The 20,000-nt window shown below is 42.9% G+C and overlaps 2 protein-coding genes and 1 long non-coding RNA gene across 8 annotated transcripts in view; 1 reads left to right on the forward strand and 2 right to left on the reverse strand.

Moving 5' to 3' along the window:
• nars1 (asparaginyl-tRNA synthetase 1) overlaps positions 1–12,589 on the reverse strand; it is a 26,943-nt gene extending 14,354 nt beyond the window's left edge. For 3 of the 5 annotated variants that reach the window (XM_030065061.1, XM_030065060.1, XM_030065062.1), the window contains exons 1-10: positions 12,413–12,589; positions 9,186–9,268; positions 8,539–8,604; positions 7,944–8,036; positions 6,697–6,786; positions 4,713–4,791; positions 3,863–3,933; positions 2,505–2,591; positions 1,354–1,575; positions 323–522 (exon numbers count right to left, since the gene is read on the reverse strand). In XM_030065061.1, coding sequence (XP_029920921.1) covers positions 323–522; positions 1,354–1,575; positions 2,505–2,591; positions 3,863–3,933; positions 4,713–4,791; positions 6,697–6,786; positions 7,944–8,036; positions 8,539–8,604; positions 9,186–9,268; positions 12,413–12,455 — 1,034 coding nt within the window. In that variant the 5' untranslated portion in view covers positions 12,456–12,589. The remainder of the gene's footprint in view (positions 1–322; positions 523–1,353; positions 1,576–2,504; positions 2,592–3,862; positions 3,934–4,712; positions 4,792–6,696; positions 6,787–7,943; positions 8,037–8,538; positions 8,605–9,185; positions 9,269–12,412) is intronic. The other 2 variants (XM_030065059.1, XM_030065063.1) reach the window with 2 other exon arrangements.
• LOC115368767 (uncharacterized) overlaps positions 1–20,000 on the reverse strand; it is a 28,207-nt gene that overhangs the window by 7,278 nt on the left and 929 nt on the right. The window lies entirely within an intron of this gene.
• The window catches only part of atp8b1 (ATPase phospholipid transporting 8B1), a 39,938-nt gene continuing 33,427 nt past the window's right edge, over positions 13,490–20,000 (forward strand). Inside the window, exon 1 of the mRNA XM_030065048.1 lies at positions 13,490–13,791. The gene's annotated coding sequence lies outside the window, so the exon portion shown is untranslated. The remainder of the gene's footprint in view (positions 13,792–20,000) is intronic.

Below are 20,000 nucleotides of genomic sequence, written 5' to 3' on the forward strand. Positions count from 1 at the left end.
ATTAATATCTATGGAAAAATCCAGAAACCTATATTTATAATTCTATATTTAAAATTATGTTACAAAAAATATTCTCTTTTTTCTATTTTCAGGACGTTTTGTTGCTTAATTTCAGGTCATTTCTTGATTTATGTTTTCTGGGCTGATTCTCAGGTCATTTCCTGTCACTTGTCATTTCATTTCTGGCTGTTTCTTTGGCTCTGGTCTTGTCAGGCTGCTCATGCTGTTTGTATTGAGTAGGTATTGAGTTTGAGCGGTCGGGGGGAAACAGGAGACAGGTGTGTGTGTGTGTGTGTGTGTGTGTGTGTGTGTGTGCGCGTACTCGGACAGGTGTCTGCGCGTGCGGGACTGCTCGGCGCGGTACGACTGGGCGATGCAGAAGGTGTCGCCCAGCGCCGGGATGCAGGTCTCCAGGTAGAGCTGGGACGACTGCGTCAGGTACGCCTGCTCGCCAAAGTAGTTGAGGCCGAAGAGCGTGGAGCCGCCCTCCACCTGCGTCTGCACCAGCGTGGGCGGAGTGATCTGCACACAGGCGGCACACAATAACCACATGAAAATCACATCAAACAAACAAACAAAAATAAGTATAAGAGTTAACCGTCAGTGAGATCTGTTCTGCTCTGCGGTCAGAAATAATAATAAATATCTGTAAAAAGGCCTCAGACTCAAACACAACAAAACTGATCCAGCATCTACACAGAAGTATAGTTTTGTCATAAATACTGTTAGATAATTTTCAGTTTGTTTGGGTTTTTTTTTTTTTGCCATTTAGTTCTCATCATCTTCTTGTGTTTTTGGAGAGGGGGTTGAATAGTTTTATTCTAATTTTCTGCATTGCATCTGAATTGGTAATTTTTTGATATTTCTGATCTTTTAGAGAAAACGAGGAGCAGCCAGATGGTGGCGCTGTAACCTCTGAACACATTTCTCCCTCCGTCTGTCTCAGTGATCCTCACACCGCCGGAGGTCGAGGAAGATCCACCACTAATGAACTTCTCCTCAAACCTCAAACCTCAAAACACTCCAGTCTGGTTTTTAAATCCCAACCTGTGTGTTTCAGATCCTCATGATCCTCTGTGTGACTCAGATGCTTCAGAGCTGCTGGGAGGTTGATCTTTTCACTGTGACAGAGCCAGGCTAACGACTCCCATAGACTTCAAGTGTTTATGCTAAGCTAACAGGAAATGCTACCCATAGGAACTGAAGCACTGGACATCCAGAGGTGGAAATGGTGTCCAGCATCTGGTCTGGGATTTTGGTGGAATATTCCTTGAACGATTTGCCCGCCCAGCCTCTGGCCAATCAGAAAGCAGCAGACTGTGTGTGTAATCTGGGGGATTAGGGGCGTCTCACCTCGTAGTAGCCGCGGCTGAAGAAGTGGTCCCTGAAGCACTGCGTGACGGTGGACCTCACCCGCAGGATCTTGGAGACGTTCTCTCCTCGGATCAGCATGTGCCGGTTGTTCAGCTGCACGTCCACGTCCGACTCCTCGTTCAGCAGGTTGTCGGCCCCGCCCGCCGGGGCTAAGCCAATCAGCTCCCAGAAGTCGCAGTGCAGCTCGTGGCCGCCCGGCGCCTGGAGGAGGAAGAGGAGGAAGAGGAGGAGGAAGAGCGTCAGTAACGGTGACACAAGTCCTCTCTCATGTTTCTACACTAAAGTTTTGTTGAACGCTGCAGGAGAGTAAAGGTTTACTTTTCTTTACGTTTTGATCTGTGGACAGAGAGAGCTGGTCTCATTCTGTCCCACGTAAAAAATAATGAAACGCTAATAAAATAATTATCATGTGACGGTGCGTTCAGGCTTCAATCCTGCTGTTTGTTGATGTTCTCAGAAAGCTCCTGATCAGCTGTTATCAATACCGATTAATAATAATAACCCATATTTAGGGCCAACATTCATTTTGTAGAGTTTGAAAATTGCAGTTGTAATATTTCCAATATTAGAAACACCAACACTGACTTTGCTTTGAATTAACAAATGTTCTATTTACATTATTATATTAATTTGAAAAAATAAAATTACCTGAAAATTACCTAAATATAATTATTAAATGAATATACTATATCATCTAATAACTATACTGCAATAATAATATTTAACAGTAATTAATATTGTATTATATATAGTGTTTTAATAACAATTTCATTTTCAATGTTTTGTGATAATTTTCTGGTGTTTTTCTTGTCTTTTTATTTTGCTACTTTTTCACTAATGAGCCCAAAACATTTTGCTAATTTTTTTTTCCCGCTCTGTTTTTGAGATTAAACCAGAAGACGAGGAGACAGTTGAAATGTTCCCTCGTGTGTTTTTCTGTGTTCTAGTGAATTAAACTGTTCCTCGTGTCCCGGTCCCTGGAACTCACCGTGAACACCGGCGCTCCAAGTTCCCTCTCTTCCAAAATGTTAAATCCCCAGTTTACCATGTTGTGTGTGAATGTAACGTGCAGTTTTTTCCTGGACCCTGAAGGCCTCAGGTGTGTGTGACCCGGCGGCGGGGCTGTTTACCTGCTTTCCCTCGGGGACGGCTTGGACGGTCCCGTACAGAGCCACGGTGCTCTCTGTGGACAGGACCAAGGCGTTGTAGGTCTGGCACTGAAACACAACAACAACAAAAACAACAATTTAATCAAAGTGGTCATAAAAACTGTGTGTTGAGCTCGTTCGTCTGCTTTCCCACATTTTGAAAGTACATAAACACACCGCTGCCCTCTGACCTCGGTCGTGCTCAGAAATCAGAATATTTCAGCTGACAAGAGCTTGTTCAGTTCTGTCCTCCATGCTTTTTTCCCTAGGATGACGAGGTCACATTTTGCGTGGTCATTTTGGCTTATTGTTTAAAGACAGGCTTGGGCATAAACTGGCTGTGGCTCAGATTAGGGATTAGAGAAAGGCTGGAGGGAATGAACGTTGGTCAATTTATCTGCCGTCCCTGGAAATCGCCCTGCAATTCTCTGGTTGATTAATCTACTGAAGTGCGACAGGAACTCAGAGGAGCAGAGATATTTTTAAAAGCTTAAGACCTACCCTTTTAGTCAGGCTTTTACTTAAACTTTATTTAAAATTTATTCATTTATTTATTCGTTCATTTATTCATTTAAGTATGATCTTTATGCATTTAATGTTTTTACTGTCAGTTGGTATTTAATTTTATCCCAGGTATTTATTATTATTAACTCTGCTATTAATTGGTATTTTGAAGACCCCTTTTCTTTTCACAATTTACTATCTGCTGATTTCTTACCGACTGTTTATAGTTTTATTGCCTGATTGATCTTATTTCTTTTATCTTCACTTTGAATTGTTGTGTTTTGCTCACATACGATGCCTTTTCCTCGTTTCGTTTCCAGTTCCACTTTTAAGCTTAACCCTAATTTTAATGTCTGCTTTGCTGTGCTGTGTGTGTTAGTTAGGGTTAGGGTTGTGTTGCATTGTCTTTGCATGAAAAGTGCTATACAAATAAAGTCTGATTGATGATTGACAATAGTAACGTAATACTTTTCCATTCCCAGTGCATTTATAATAGTAAGTGTCCTGTGTGTTATTGTCATACTGCAGTGTTCTGTAACTGTCTTTTAATAAAAACACACGCCTGCTCGACGTGAGGAAAGCCTGGTCCTCTTGAGGGTTTCTGACAGACGACTGGACTCTGACTTTGGTTTGTTTTGTTCTGTCAACAAGGCAAAAGGCACTTTATGCCCGATGCTCTCTGTTCTTTGCTCAATGTAACTTAAAATTCTTTTTTAGCATTTTATTCTTACTGCAATTTTTTTTTTTTTTTTTTTTTTTTGCATGGAGGACTAGCAGAGTAATCATTTGACTGTGCGGCGTGAGCGCCTGACAATCAAAGTGAAATGCAGACGGACCAGTTTGTCAGTCAGGACACACTGGAGGAAGCCCGTCCCGTCCCGCAGCACGATGAACAGCAGGTTCTTCCCTGATGGGACAAAAAAGACAAAAAATACAGTCAGTTTGTGTTTGCACGCTGCATTTTCCACTCAGAGGCAAATTCTTGTGTTTTATTCCAAGGAAAAAATTCCAGTAACTGTAACCCTCTTTAACCCTTATTACATATTCTTAAATACTTAAAAAAAAAAAATACAAGAAAACTATATCATTATTAAAATAAATCAAAGATGCTGTATTGACGTCGGATTTCTTGTGTATTAATTTTTTGGTTATTTGCATCATTTCAGGTCATTTCCTTGATTTTCATGATTTACTTTTTTGGCTCATTTTCATGTAACTTCTTACTAATTTCTTGCTTTTTTGTTTGTTTTTTGGCTCAGTTTCAGGTCAGTTTATCGGTTTTCCTTGATTTCCTTTTATTGGCTCATTTTTGGTTCATGTTCTTTCAACATTTCACTTATTTCTTATTAATATTCAGGTCACTCCTTGTTAATTTTCTTGTTAATCTTTTTCCCCGTGTGTTTTTTTGTAATAAATCAGGTGGATTCACTCAGGTTTCAAAGGATCAGCGAGGGCGGATGAATTAATCAACATCATCTGACTATGATTTCTTTGATTATTGATGTTTGACACTTTTGCATCTTCTTGGTTCCAGAAAGATTAAAAAAATAAATCAATAACAAATAAATAAATGAAACAAGTCGTATTGAACCCACTGAATGACCAGGTGTGCCCGGGCTCGTCGGGTGCAGAGCTCAATCAATCAATCAATCAATCAATCATCAATGTTGGTGTGGCTCTGCTCACCTTGTCTCCTGAGCCGGTGAACCCACCCGAACACCTTGACCCTCTGGTCTCGTTTGGCCTCCAGTTGGTGGATTTTCACCTGCAGGAGCACAGCAGCAAAATTATTAAACATATGAAAAAAAAACATAACTGGGGAAAATGAATTGTGACATTAAACAGACAAACAGGCCATTTGTCAGATATTACCACTGTAACCTGTCAAGCTTCTCACACCTTGAGATGATTTGAAATCAGGCTGATGATACGACAAATCAGTAAAATCAGGCTGTAAATACATGAAGGGCTTTCAGTCTTTCAGGATGTTCAAATCTGAATTTAGGCGACACAGAAGGCCAGTCCTGCAACTGCTTCACTGCCCCCCCCCCTCTTTCACGTCTGATTTTATTTTTTTGTTGACTGCACAACATGTGCTGTATAAATAAAGTTGACAACATGTGCTGTATAAATAAAGTTGACAACATGTGTTGGAAAAATAAAGTTGACAACATGTGCTGGAAAAATAAAGTTGACAACATGTGCTGTATGAATAAAGTTGACAATGTGCTGTATAAATAAAGCTGACAACATGTGCTGTATGAATAAAGTTGACAACATGTGCTGTATGAATAAAGTTGACAACATGTGCTGTATAAATAAAGTTGACAACATGTGCTGTATAAATAAAGTTGACATGTGCTGTGTAAATAAAGTTGACAACATGTGCTGTATGAATAAAGTTGACAACATGTGCTGTGTAAATAAAGTTGACAACATGTGCTGTGTAAATAAAGTTGACAATGTGCTGTATAAATAAAGTTGACAACATGTGCTGTATAAATACATTTGACAACGTGCTGTATGAATAAAGTTGACAACATGTGCTGTATAAATAAAGTTGACAACATGTGCTGTGTAAATAAAGTTGACAACATGTGCTGTGTAAATAAAGTTGACAACATGTGCTGTGTAAATAAAGTTGACAACATGTGCTGTATGAAGTTGACAACATGTGCTGTATAAATAAAGTTGACATGTGCTATGTAAATAAAGTTGACAACATGTGCTGTATGAATAAAGTTGACAACATGTGCTGTGTAAATAAAGTTGACAACATGTGCTGTATAAATAAAGTTGACATGTGCTGTATAAATAAAGTTGACAACATGTGCTGTGTAAATAAAGTTGACAACATGTGCTGTATAAAGTTGACAACATGTGCTGTATAAATAAAGTTGACAACATGTGCTGTGTAAATAAAGTTGACAACATGTGCTGTATGAATAAAGTTGACAACATGTGCTGTGTAAATAAAGTTGACAACATGTGCTGTATAAATAAAGTTGACATGTGCTGTATAAATAAAGTTGACAACATGTGCTGTGTAAATAAAGTTGACAACATGTGCTGTATAAAGTTGACAACATGTGCTGTATAAATAAAGTTGACAACATGTGCTGTATAAATAAAGTTGACAACATGTGCTGTATGAATAAAGTTGACAACATGTGCTGTGTAAATAAAGTTGACAACATGTGCTGTGTAAATAAAGTGGACAACATGTGCTGTGTAAATAAAGTGGACAACATGTGCTGTGTAAATAAAGTTGACAACATGTGCTGTATGAATAAAGTTGACAACATGTGCTGTGTAAATAAAGTTGACAACATGTGCTGTATAAAGTTGACAACATGTGCTGTATGAATAAAGTTGACAACATGTGCTGTATGAATAAAGTTGACAACATGTGCTGTGTAAATAAAGTTGACAACATGTGCTGTATAAATAAAGTTGACAACATGTGCTGTGTAAATAAAGTTGACAACATGTGCTGTGTAAATAAAGTTGACAACATGTGCTGTGTAAATAAAGTTGACAACATGTGCTGTGTAAATAAAGTGGACAACATGTGCTGTGTAAATAAAGTGGACAACATGTGCTGTATAAAGTTGACAACATGTGCTGTATAAATAAAGTTTGTATTGCAGGGCAGTGGAGGCGGGCGCACCGTGTCGGGCTCCGGCAGGCTGGGGTCGTTCTCGATGGTGATCTTCCTGGCGTCCTCCAGGTTCTTCTCTCTCCTCTCATTGTCCTCGGCCTGAACAACACACACACACACACACACACACACACACACACACACACACACACACACACACACACACACACACACACACACACACACACACACACACACACACACACACACACACACACACTTTAGTTGCTGGTGCAGTTGAGGTTCTGTTGTCTGAGCCTTTTCAGTTTTTGTTTTCTCTCATCTGAACAAACCAAAACTCTGCAATTTCTTACTTTTCCCTTTTCTTCTTCTTGTTCTTCTTTTTAAATTTGTTAAAAAATTATTTGAGGAAACAGACTTCACTCCAAGCGATGAGAAAGCTGGAGGGTGAAATTTTGTTCAGATTATGGCACAGATTATCAGTTTTTTTTAAACCTGTGGTTCTTGTGTTCATTTCACCTTCACCGTCTACTTTCTGAGCCGCTCGCTACTCGGCCCGTTTCTTTACTCCCTTTTTAAGATTCATCTGTGCTGCAGCTCAGCTCCGTGTGTCAAGTTATTCTAGTCATAAACATGGAGTTTTTATTTGATTTAGGGTGTGTAAAGGTTATAACGTTATGATGAAGGTATATGAAGCTGTTCCCATGGCCAGTTATTTGTCATAAGTTTGTTACACAGATTTGGGGCAAAATTTAACCATTTCTGACCACTGGAGAGTTCATAAAAATGGTCAAAAATCCCTGATAATCAAAATGATCAAGAAAACAATGCTTAGTTGCAGCTCTGAACACAGATATATTCTCTTCCTCTCCCTCGACCAGTCAGCCCTTCAGTCTCAAGTCGAGCTGAAACATCCAGGCAGTCAGTCAACAGAAGTATTAAGCACTGAAGTAATTCTCATTTTCAAAAATGATTTTCCAGTGATCGTTTCAGTCGTTTGATCAGGACAACAGTAAAATCGTTATTTGGACAGGAATTAGAGAAGGAAACAAACTTTTTATTTTTAAGGTTTTATATTTCCATTTTTTCATTCTGGATTTGATGTAATATTTTTTGGTAGGATCAATGCATATATTTATGCGTTAAGCATGCACTTTTTTGTACAAATTTATAATGCAAATACATGTTTACACTTCTCATTTCTTTTCGTATTTCTTATGATTTCACGTCTGCTTATATGAATCTGTTTCTCTCGGGAGTCTGAGCGGCCAGTTTCCCTTCAGGGAGTCACGTACCTCCTTTTTGTCCTTGGCGTTGCTCTTCATCTGCTCGCGGTTAAACGCCTTCTTTGCGTTCTTCATCTGAGTCTTGGAGATCACTGCCCAGCGCTGAAAAAACAATTACCAGGACACGTCCATTTTTCAGTGTGAAATTTAAGGACTATTCCAATATTTTGGGCAAAATCCCCTTTTCCTGACTTCCTCAGCCTGAGACCAGATGTTGGACACCATTTCCACCTCTGGACGTCCAGTGGTTCAGATCCTCTGGGTAGCATTTCCTGTTAGCTTAGCATAAAGACTTGAAGTCTATGGAAGTCGTTAGCCTGTCTCTGTCAAAGTGAAAAACCTCCCAGCAGCTCTAAAGTCTGATTCACACAGAGGATCATGTGGATCTGAAAGACACGACTGGACGTCCAGAGGAGACAGTGGTGTCAGTGTGGGGACATCGGGGAAACGCTGGTGTGTATTCCTTTAACTCTGCATTATTAGACTGTTCAGCTTTAAACTGGAGTGTAACGCCTGCTGCGAGTGCAGGTGAGAGGAGGAAGCTGATACGGGTGGCAGTTATATGGAATTAAATTAAATTAACAAAAGGATTTTCCCCACTCACCTCTCCCTCCTTCTGTGAGTCCACATAGACGGTCGGGAAAGGCTCCTTCCCGGCAAACAGCAGAGCCTGGAGGAATAAACAGGGATCAGCAACGCTTTACAAAGATCTTTATTACAATCTGACAGAAACACAAATTAAAAAATTAAAATAAAAGGTACTGGAACATGACTAAACAAAATATGCAAATAAACAAAATAATAAATAAGTAGAACAACCATAAAATGAAAGACTTATGTAAAAATCAGCACAATTTTTTAAATAGAAGAAAATTCCATTTACAATTAAAAATATATATATATATCGATCGATCGATATAAATAAATAAAGGGAAAAAAGAAAATTGGCACATTAATCAACCAAATAAATGGAAAATGTATTAGGCCTAATTAGGTCCTTGGAGGGCTTCCAGAAGGTCCTCAGGAAAATGAGGACGAGTGTAAAGGCTTGAGAAATGCGACTGAGGCCCGTCACAAGCGTTTAAACAAAAAAAAAATCTTTCATTTATGATTTAAAGGGTTAAGTTCACTATAAATTCAGTCACCAAGAAACTGTCATGGAACAAAAAACCAAACAAAAACAAAGGATGAGTGATTATCTTGTCAGAGTGTGAGCAGACGGGTCCAGCCCGGTATCTGCCGCCTGCTCACCCTGAGGGGGGTCTTGAAGGGCTTCTGCTCCGTCCCGTCTCCATCCTGGTCGCTGCCCTGCTTGTCCGACACGTACAGCTCACCTGGAAACACAACGAGGGAAAATGAGCCGCCTGACTGACGACATAAACTCTGGAGAGACAGCAGCCGGACATTTCTCCAGCTGAGGTTATCACTTTAATGAGAACAGCTGCTCCACCTGGACGACCTCACATGACCTCCACTTCCTCAGTGACATCATCCTGCACTAGTGGCTGGAAATTAAAATCTCGACCAATAGAACCTTCACAAATCTTTAAAAATCCTCTCATCCACCTGTCCCTTCAAAATAAAAGTGTGTTTCTCTCCCAAACAGAGATCCTGTTGGTTTGTGCTGTGAATGATCCTTCAACAAAGTAAGAGTCCAACTCATGGAGACTAAAGGTGATCATGTGACACTAACCCACTGTCACAAGATTCACGGCCAACCGCCTTCACTTTAAAGGGATAGTTCACATTTTTGGACATGAAGTTGTATGAACTCCTCCCCGGCAGTGTAGTGCATGAAAAGGGTTTTTTTGTACTTGAGGTGTCCCCTGGGCAAAGTGCTGGCCTCCTGAACTATCGAAAAAGACACGTCCGGCTAGTCTGCTGGGGTCACAAAAATAAAAAACATGCATTCAAAAATAATTATAGTAATAGTAATAAATTTCTGTCACAAAACCAATTCTGGGGGGGAAAAAAAGTCAGACTTCACAATCATTCGGCACTTTGTGTTGAGAAGCAAAACTTCTTATTTCTGTGACCCCAGCAAACTAGCTTGAAGTGCATCTCAAGGAAACTGAATTCAATTTCCTTGAGATGCCTGTGACCTGGACGAAAGAGACGAATGCACAGACACAGCCGAAGTGCCTATTTCAAGGCACGTTCAAAAATGTGAACTATCCCTTTAAAGAGCTACACTGCTTGTATCACAACAACAACAACAACAACAACCCACAGTGGACTCAGGCGATCCCTGGCAGCCGATATTTTGGCCCAGCAGTCACGTCTCTCTCTGATTGGAGGATCCAGCCTCTGACCGTTAACCAGCTCGACTGACTGGTCACTTTTAAATCTTTAATTACAAACCAGTTTGCTGGCTCTTGTCCACGGATCTGCCCGTTCTCCAGGTGTCTGCTCACCAAGACGTCTCTCTGCGCTCCGGACGTTAACATGATGGATATGATTTGGATCGTGATATTAAAGATAAGACAATAATGTCAAGCCGAACTTGACGCTATTATATTGGTGCACTGTGTGTCTGTCGCTGTGTCACAGCACACCAAGCACACACACACACACACACACTGTGCACCAACACAGCAGGGTGCATTTTGGGTAACGGCACAGGTTGTGTATTATCCTCAGGCTCACCTTTAGTGTCTGGGTGAAAGCCGTAATATTAAAAAAATACAAGATGTTATGTTTTTCTTCAACACTAAAAGCTTAAAAGGTCCATGTTTGCATTTCATCATGGTGCTGTGAACGCCCTCTGGTGATTAGATCGACTATCAGCGGTCTCAAGTTTAACCACGAGCAGACGATATGAGAACAGAAACGACGGCCCAAACACAGTTCACACACACACACACACATGCAGCGTTCACATGAAACCATATAAGTGGCTGCTCTATAACATAAGAAGGACACCCAACAGAGAAGCACCGGTGTTTTCAGGTCAAACAAGTCCAACAACTCAGAAAACTGCCCTGAGATCTGAGCCGCTTTTTAACCAGCTGACCGGTCACCGAGAGAAAATCACACACAGAGAAAACAGGTGGTGACAGAGGATGAAAGTGTGTGAGGCTGATGCAGAACGATGTATTAACCTCAAGGCTGAGACATAACAGAATTCTTTCTGACACTGGCACACGTTGCCTTTCAAAATAAAGCATGAGCCAGCCTTAAGACAAGCAGGAGCACAACGAGACTCATGGAGGACTTCTGGACGAACTCACAGACTTATTTCAACGACTAATTATGACAAAAAATTAATTACAACCAACCACAGCCCGTCAGTACAGATCACAACTGAGGTGGACCTGTAACCATGGGATTCTGTAATCTCACAGATTTCCTCAGTCAATGCGTTTTGATTGATTTGCATGTGAATCCACATTTCCAGTCTCTGCTCTATTATCAGAGGCTGAAACAGATTTGCAGATTTTTTTTTTTCCAACTGCGTAGTCATCTGGAAAAAAAAAAAACCTCGATTCAGTGAAACCAGAGCAGAGGAGCTTACTCTCAGTTAGAAAACCTTAAAAACAGCATGAAGATGTGTTAATGTCCAGCCTGCAGAGCATTAACCCCCCCCCCCCTACCCACACACCATCTCTGCCCTCCATCTGACTCCATATCTAACGTCTCTGAACACGTGATTAACACCGTTTCTGTGGCTCACACTGAATGGCGTTCCTTGCTGTTAAAGTGAACATAAGTGGCTCAACATGACATGAACATGATGATGTGTTCTCCATGTCCTGGACGCATTTTCTACGCATTAAGGAAGGAGGATCCCTGTCACTTTGAATTTAATCACAGATCAGCCCGGTTCACACAGCCCGGTCCCGCTCGGCCTGACTCCCATTTAGATAGATAGATAGATAGATAGATAGATAGATAGATAGATAGATACTTTATTCATCCCGCAGGAAATTCGCATTTTTTCAGCAGTATCCACAGATTACAGATTAAGTAAATAAATAAATAAATAAAGAATAAGATCTAAGTACAACAGAATAAGAATTTAACCACGGAAAGGTGAAACTGATGAAACCGGTGAAGTAAAATTAGCAACCTGCTGAACTGACGCAATCCAGTGTGTGTGTGTGTGTGTGTGTGTGTGTGTGTGTGTGTGTGTGTGTGTGTGTGTGTGTGTGTGTGTGTGTGTGTGTGTTGGTGCTGCAGGCTAGCCCAAATCAGAGCTGCCTGACTGACAGCTGGTGTCAAGAGAGCCGCCGGCCTCCTCTAAAAAAAAAAATCACACTGCTTACATCTAGTTCATCCATTCATCTACTCACTCATTCATTCATTCATTCGTTTATTCATTTATTCAGCCGAGCTAATACAAATCTCTAAACTGAGTCTGCACTGAGTCAGTCGGCTAGCCGTTAGCATGCTAACAGGCTAGCCGGGCAGCGGACTGATGCAACACCGGCCGAGCGGCGCGGCTCCGGCGGCTCACAGCGAGCCGGCTGCTCCCTTACCCACTGAGACTCCATCCACACCTGTCGATATCTCCTCCGCCATGACAGCTCCGCAGCGGCTGAAGGTCCTCTTTAATGTCTTCCTGAATGAGAGTAACCCCGCTCGCAGGTCGCCGGTGGTGTGGTGTCTACCGAGCCGCACACATGCGCCCTCCCTCCGCTCAGCTTCCTCCTCCGCCGCCGTCCTGTTTTTTTTCTTCTCCGTCAGGACGGTTTGCCGCCTCTGATTGGCGCGCGAGGCTACGTCACCGACCTGACAGCGTGTGTGATTGACGCAGAGGCACGTCGATCACGGCTCAGCTCACGCCCCCTCCGTCTCCCGAACCTGATTTGCCTGCAGCCATGTCAATCAGCACGTAAACCCCGCCCCGCAGATTAAATAGGTAACACCGCCCCCTCCTGGTGGAACCGCTACACGACAGCAGGAAAAACAACTCGGATTTTTTTTTTTTTTTTTTTTTAATAAAGTCTGTCACGATGATGTCGATGTTGATATGATACACTGGTGTCGCAAATAATATAATATAATATAATATAATATAATATAATATAATCATATACACCTTGTTACTCATTTCTTTTTCATTAGAAGCGCCTAAGGTTTTCAACATCTGGTTCCGGGCCCTCCTCACGGCCTCCTCCTCTCTCATCATGTCATTTGGAAATTCTGCGGCCCCTCATGCAGCAGGCACCAGGTGGCGCTGTTCGTCAACATTTCCGAGCAGTGTAAGCGCGTCCTGCACCTTATCACTAAATAAAGTCACTGTTCCTGCACTTTACTTTGTGATTTAATGGACGGCAGCTTTTAATTCATGTTTACACTCTAAAGCAGACACGAAACATAAAACTGATCAATGTGGAACTGTGTTAAGAAACATTTGTGTTACCTTTATTTAATTATATTTGTTACCTTTATTAGCCTACGATTAGACCAAAAATAGGTGTTTTTATCTTTGTCTCTGTCTGCTGTGAGCGGCCTATGAAACGACCCCCCAGTCTAATTAGGAGTCCAATTACACACCTTTACCTGGCCGTCACGTGACCTGAACCTCACATCCCTGTGGCGGGGCCGTTCTACCTGCTGCCCTGGCACCGTGAGCCGCTTCCTCACGTCAGCTCTTTGTGTTTTATCACCACTTCTCTCATTTTGCTTGCTTTTCTTTTGTTTTCTTTTTTCCTTTCGTCGTACCTGTCGGACCGGTCCGCCAGGTGAGCGGCGCGTCATCCCGGCCAGGTGAGGAGGAGGCAAGGAGGGAGGGGAGCCCGCAGGAAGAGCCGCACCGAGGAGGAAGACAAGGGAAACATGGTGCGGTGACTAAACGCCTGGCCACCCGATTAACAAGGAGAAGAGACGGATTTGATCAGTTTCCACGGAACAGGTGAGTCAGATCACGGAGGGAACGCACCTGTCGTTCTGTTTGGTGTTTTCGGGCTGAAATAACCGGATTCAAACGGTTTCACCTCGTCGCCCAAAGCGGCCGCTGCTCACCGAGGAGCTGGCAGCCCGCAGAGCCTCACTGACACTGCGTGGGTTTAGTTAGTTAGTTAGTTTTTAGAGAGGAGAGCAGAGCTGCGTGTCGATGTGTTGATTCTAAAAACAAAAGAGAAAACAGAAAACCGGATTCTTTAAAATTGGAAAATGAGAAATGGGAATGGAAACACAGTTTGTCAGTTTCTGAGAATAAATCTTATTCTGTGGGATGGAGGCCAGTGGAAACACGGCCAAGGGAAATACCTGGGCACACTCACCTGTTTTCTGTTTATTCATGTATTTATTTGTGGCATTTCCTTATAATTAAATGACCAGAGTTACTCAAAACTTTGAAGACAGAGGAACGCGTTTTGTTCTCCTCTCAGTTGTTAACATGTTTTTAGAAGTGAAATATGAGCTGAAGAGCTGTCTGAGTGCAGAGAGGAGCCCTGTTCTGTCCCTGCAGCCTGAGCTGCTGCTCACACGGTTCCTCACAGAACTTTAACAAGGAACCTGCTTTTCAAAATGAATGAAGAACCGAGGAACCATCCACTGCCTCAAGAGGTTCCTCATGGAACCAACAGCAACCATGACTTTCCCCTGAACACCAATTCACTATCACACACACACACACACACACACACACACACACACACACAGGCACACACACTTCGATACAATGTCTTGATGTTTCTGCTGTGTGTGTGTGTGTGTGTGTGTGTGTGTGTGAGCAGACAGCATGAGGATGACAGCAGGTTTGTTGTTGAACTGGTTCCAGTAAAAAGACGTTTTTTGAGACTCGAGCAGATTCACCTGATTTCTGTCAAAAACCTGAGAAGCAGCAGCTCATAAGAAGCTAATAAACCTTCCTGCTAAACGTCCCAACAAAATGTTCATTTTACTAAACATCCCCACTAAACATTGTTACTAAAAGTTCCTACCACTAAACATTCCTGCAAAAAGTTCCTTTTACTAAATATTCCTACCAAAAGTTCCCTATTAAATGTTCCTACTCCTAAGTGTTCTTACAGAAAGATCTCACTATTAAACATTCCTACTACTGAATGTTCCCACTAAAAGTACCGACAAACATTTCCTGCTGCTAAGCGTTCCTTCTAATAGTTCCTGCTGTTAAATGTTCCTTCTAATAGTTCCTGCTGTTAAATGTTCCCTCTAATAGTTCCTGCTGTTAAATGTTCCTTCTAAACGTTCCTGCTGCTGAATGTTGGTTCTGAACGTTCCTGCTGGTGGTTCCTCGGAGGTTCCTCTGAGACACAGGAAGCAACGAGACACGAGCAGAACGTTTCAGAGGCAAAAGAACCAAGCAGCTAATGTTCTAATGCTCTGGTGATTTTCTTGTATTCAGCTTTATTTGTGGATTTACTGATGTTCCTGGTCATTTTTAGTGAATGTTTAATTATTTCATGTTGATTTGCTGCTCGTGGTTTTCCTCTGTGGAGGTGAAGTGTCTCAGGTGTCGGGGGGTCAGACTGTGGTTCTGTGGTTTTCTGCTGAGTGAAGGCAGACGGGGGACGTTCAGCCGAGCGGGACCGGCTGAGCTCCGGTCGGCGGCTGAACGTCGACGGCGTGCGTTATGGAAATGACGTTGTTGTCGTGGAAACAGGAGCTGAAGCACCTGAGCAGGAATTTGAATGTTGGCGCTGCGAGGCAAATGGTTTTGAACCTGCAGGTGAAGACGAAGCCGCCTCCTGCTTTCCATACAGAGCAGGAGCTTATGCAACTGGTGGGGACTGGCTGTCATGTTTTAAGTGTGTGTGTGTGTGTGTGTGTGTGTGTGTGTGTGTGTGTGTGTGTGTGTGTGTGTGGTGTTCTCAGCATTGTTGTTGTAGAGCTCATGGAAATGAAAAGCAGCTGGTTTTCTCTCCATTTGAGACAAAAGTGCAGCGTTGTTGCAGCGTTTATCGCGCTTGGCGGCGTGTTTCTGAGCAGACGCCTGAACGTGGCACTTTGCTTTTATATTAAAGGAACAGTGCAAAGTTTTGGGCAAAATCCCCTTTTCCCTTCCTCCGACTCCCCCAGACTGAGACCGGATGTTGGACACCATTTTCACCTCTGTATGTCCAGTGGGTAGCATTTCCTGTTAGCTTAGCATAAAGACTTGAAGTCTATAGGAGTTGTTAGCCTGGCTCTGTCAAAGTGAAAAGACAAACCTCCCAGCAGCTCTGAAGTGTCTGATTCTCTCAGAGGATCTGAAATACTGTAAGGTTTATTTTCTCACTTTCTCACAGAGCCAGGCTAACGACTCCCATAGACCTCAAGTCTTTATGCTAAGCTAACAGGAAATGCACATAAGAACTGAACCACTGGACATACAGAGGAGAAGACGGTGTCCAACATCTGGTCTCAGTCTGGGGACGTCGGGGAAAGTGTGTTCCTTTAAAGATCAAAAGTGGGTCAAAGTTCAGCAATGCAAGGAGGTCAGATTCATCACACGTCGAAAATATAAACTAGAACTACAAATTAGGAACGTAAAACCGACTGGAATCAAAATAAGATCAAATCATGAATAAATAAATGAAGCGGTTCATAAAATAAAGAGTGGAGTTGATGAGTCGCCGCAGCAGGACGCCGCCTCGTAATGACGGCTCATCACCGACACACAGCTCATCACAGCTCATCCAGCCTCATGATCACCTCTGAGGCCCCGCGCTCAGCGGGCGACACACACACACACACACACACACACACACACACTCACACTCACACTCACACTCACACTCACACTCACACTCACACTCACACACACTCACACTCACACACACTCACACTCACACACACACACTCTCTCTCACACACACACACACACATTCTCTCTCTCACACACACTCTCTTACACACACACACACTCTCACACTCACACACACACACATACATACATACAGGCATTTTCTCATAACTTCATGACTTTAAATTTTCATCTTTTTTTGTAAATTTATCTCTGTAATCTCAGAATATCCATAAATTTTGAGTTTTTTTTTTTGTAAATTCAGAGATTCAGAGTTTTTTCTCACAAATTTGTGAGCTTTTTCTCCGTCTGAATATCACGCCCTCCCCCGGCTCCCTAATTCTTTTTCTCTCTCTCTGTGTAGTGGCCCTAATCTGCTGCCGTACATGCATGATGATTGAGAGGGATTATTATTGTTTTGTTTTTATTTATTGATTTTCTAATTATGTCGTGCTCATCCTGCTCAGAGTTTGGCTGCTGTGAGCCTGACGAGCAGCCGCATCAGAAACAACATGTCAGCCCCCAGGGCCGCTCCCTGTCCCCCGTCCCAAACCGGAATACTTCACATTCCCCCGTCCCGTCCAGTACGACCTGCAGCAGGCTGGAGCAGCTGTGGTGCTCAAACTGGGGGTCCCGTGACCTCCAGAGGTCCCTGAGGGTCCTCAAAGGGTCCTTAGAAAAAATGAAAAATCTGATCTGACCTTAGAAAAATTTTGAAAAGAATTTTTTTTTTTTTTAAAGAAATCGAGTGAATCTGCTGGGAAAAAGGTGAAATTCAAAGGTTTTTTTTTCCCCTTGTAATATAGTTTCAAACATTAAATGACCAGAAATCTGTTCTGACCTTCAAACGTATCAGTTCAACTTTATTATCAGACTCAGACAAAACATACAACACAAAAAATGATCCAGTACATTACAATCTTAAATAATAATAATAATAATAATTCTAATCATAGAGTTCTTGTATTTTTAATATTTTGTTGCAAATTTTCTGATCTATTCGTGATCATTTTCTCATTGTCTTTCATGCTTTTTTTCTCAAAGAATTTGAGTGAGTTTCATGAAAAAAAGGTGGAATTGGCAGGAAAAAACAGGTTCAGATCTGAAAACCTTCCTGCTGAATGAGGCCGCAGCACGCTGGGCTCCAGAAATACTGGACAGTTTTTGTTTTTTTGTTTTCCTGCTGGGCTGCAGAGTCAGTCGGCCTGCTCTCGTTCCCTCATCACACCACACAGTGCTGCCTCATGAAGCCGCATGTTGCTGTGATGTCAGTGAAACAGATGTGGCGTGTTGCAGGCTGACCTCAGCACAGCGCCGAGGCGTGAGCTGCTCCGGCTCCTCAGCTCTGTGCAGAGCGGGCGGACAGAACGAGTGTAACGGGTCGTGATGTGTGGAGGTCAGAGGAACGTCCCGAGAACTGGACCTCAGGCTGCTGGTACTCTGCTGTCACTTCATTATCTCCATGGTCTCCATGGAGACCGACTCCAGGAAGTGTTTGGTGTTTCCTGTCAGAACAGGAAGTGTTCCCCGGTCGGCCCTCAGCGGGGCGGAGACAGGCGGAGTCGACCGAGGTGTACAGTGCAAGGAATCATGGGTATTTGAATGTTGTGCTGTTTTTTGGGTCTCTGGTGTCGTCTGTTCATCGTCTGCACAGATTTTATTTGTTATTATTTTATTAAACTCCTAAATCTGCTCTGTGTCATGCAGCTACGCAGCGAACACCGTCACAGAAACACTGGTTCTGAAAGGGTTCTTCAAAACACTCTGTGGTTCTCCAGAGAACCATCAGCAGCTGAAGAACCTCTTTATTTAGGGGCTGGTTCTCCACACACTCTGTGGTTCTTTAAAGTCCTAAAGGTTCTTTTCCTTGTGGATTAATGTGCAGATTATTTCCTCAGTGAATGGATTAATGTGCAGATTATTTCCTCAGTGAGTGGATTAATGTCTCGCTCTGTAAACCATCAGAGAACATCTTTAACAGCTCGTCTGGAACCCAGTGAAGGAACGAGGAACGTGTTCTGTGTGTGCGGTTCCTGTTCTCTTTAGAGTAAACGCTCAGCGTGGTTCTCTGTGTCACACGACATGAAGGAACCGTAAGAGAAAAACAGGAAGAGAAACAAACACAAACACCTGCAGGTGGAGCTGCTGATTGGCTGTTTGGAGAAAAGAGGCGGGAGGTGTTCTGCCTGCTCTCAGGTTTCTCTGCCGTCGGCCAGGTGTTTTGTTCTCTGTTCTGCTCCGTGACTCCACACGAGCTCTGAATACTATCCCACCTTCCCCCCGCCGTTGCTATGGCGACGCCCCGGGACAGACACCAAAACCTGTTTCCCGAGACGGGCCGCCGTCGCCGCCGAGCCAAGTGGGACAGTCAGACAGTCAGAGGGTCGAAGGTGTTTGGCCTCATCTGGGACGTTACTGTCATTATTATTATTATCAAAGTGTTTATTTTATTTTGAAGTTATATTTTATTAAAAAAAAAAAAAAAACTACAAAACTTAAATGATCCAGTAAACACAGTAAATGCCTCGCAGCCACACCCACCACAGAGGAAAGGAGCAAAGCAAGGCTCAAAAGATTTGAAGTAGAAAAGTATTAAGCACTGTTATTTAATTTCACTTTAAAAAAAAACAAAAATCAGAGTCAAAGCTCCAGAGACAACCACATCACCCACAGTGTGTGTGTGTGTGTGTGTGTGTGTGTGTGTGTGTGTGTGTGTGTGTGTGTGTGTGTGTGTGTGTGTGTGTGAAGTCCTGGTCATACACCTGGACACCAGAGACTTGGATGATCCAGCAGGACGAGTGCGCTGATAAATCATAAAATTACAAACCCAGTGTTTTTTTTTTTTTTTTTTCCCGCTGGATCAGGGAGGGCTGGCGTTTACCCTGAAGGATTCTGGGTAAAACTTCCCTCGTCGGAGGTTCACGGCGGCACACGGACTGGGAACAAAAATGAGGCATTATGGGTGAAATGTTCCTTTAAAGGCAGAACGAGCAGGATTTGTTGCAGCAGCAGCCAGCTTTCCTTTCCTAGGATGGTGATGGAATGAACATGTAAAACATTCCGTCACCATCCTAGAGGAAAAAACAGCCAAACCCCCGACTCTCTGTCCGCTCACCGTTCCTCCTCGCTACATTTCCTGTTTTCCGCGTCCATGATTTTTTTGTAGCGTTCCTATTGGCTGTGGTGCTGTCGACCTGGCACGGCGCTGCGCTGTGATTGGCTGGGAGCTACACACCCGCCGCCCACAGGCCGACGCCCAGAAGAGTCCCGAGCTCGGCAAAACAAGAAAATCCAGGCAGAGGGCAGGGTCTCTGCACACACACACACACACACACACACACACACACACACACACACACACACACACACAC

The sequence above is a fragment of the Myripristis murdjan genome, chromosome 12 (assembly GCF_902150065.1).
Source record: "Myripristis murdjan chromosome 12, fMyrMur1.1, whole genome shotgun sequence".
NCBI lineage: Eukaryota > Metazoa > Chordata > Actinopteri > Holocentriformes > Holocentridae > Myripristis > Myripristis murdjan.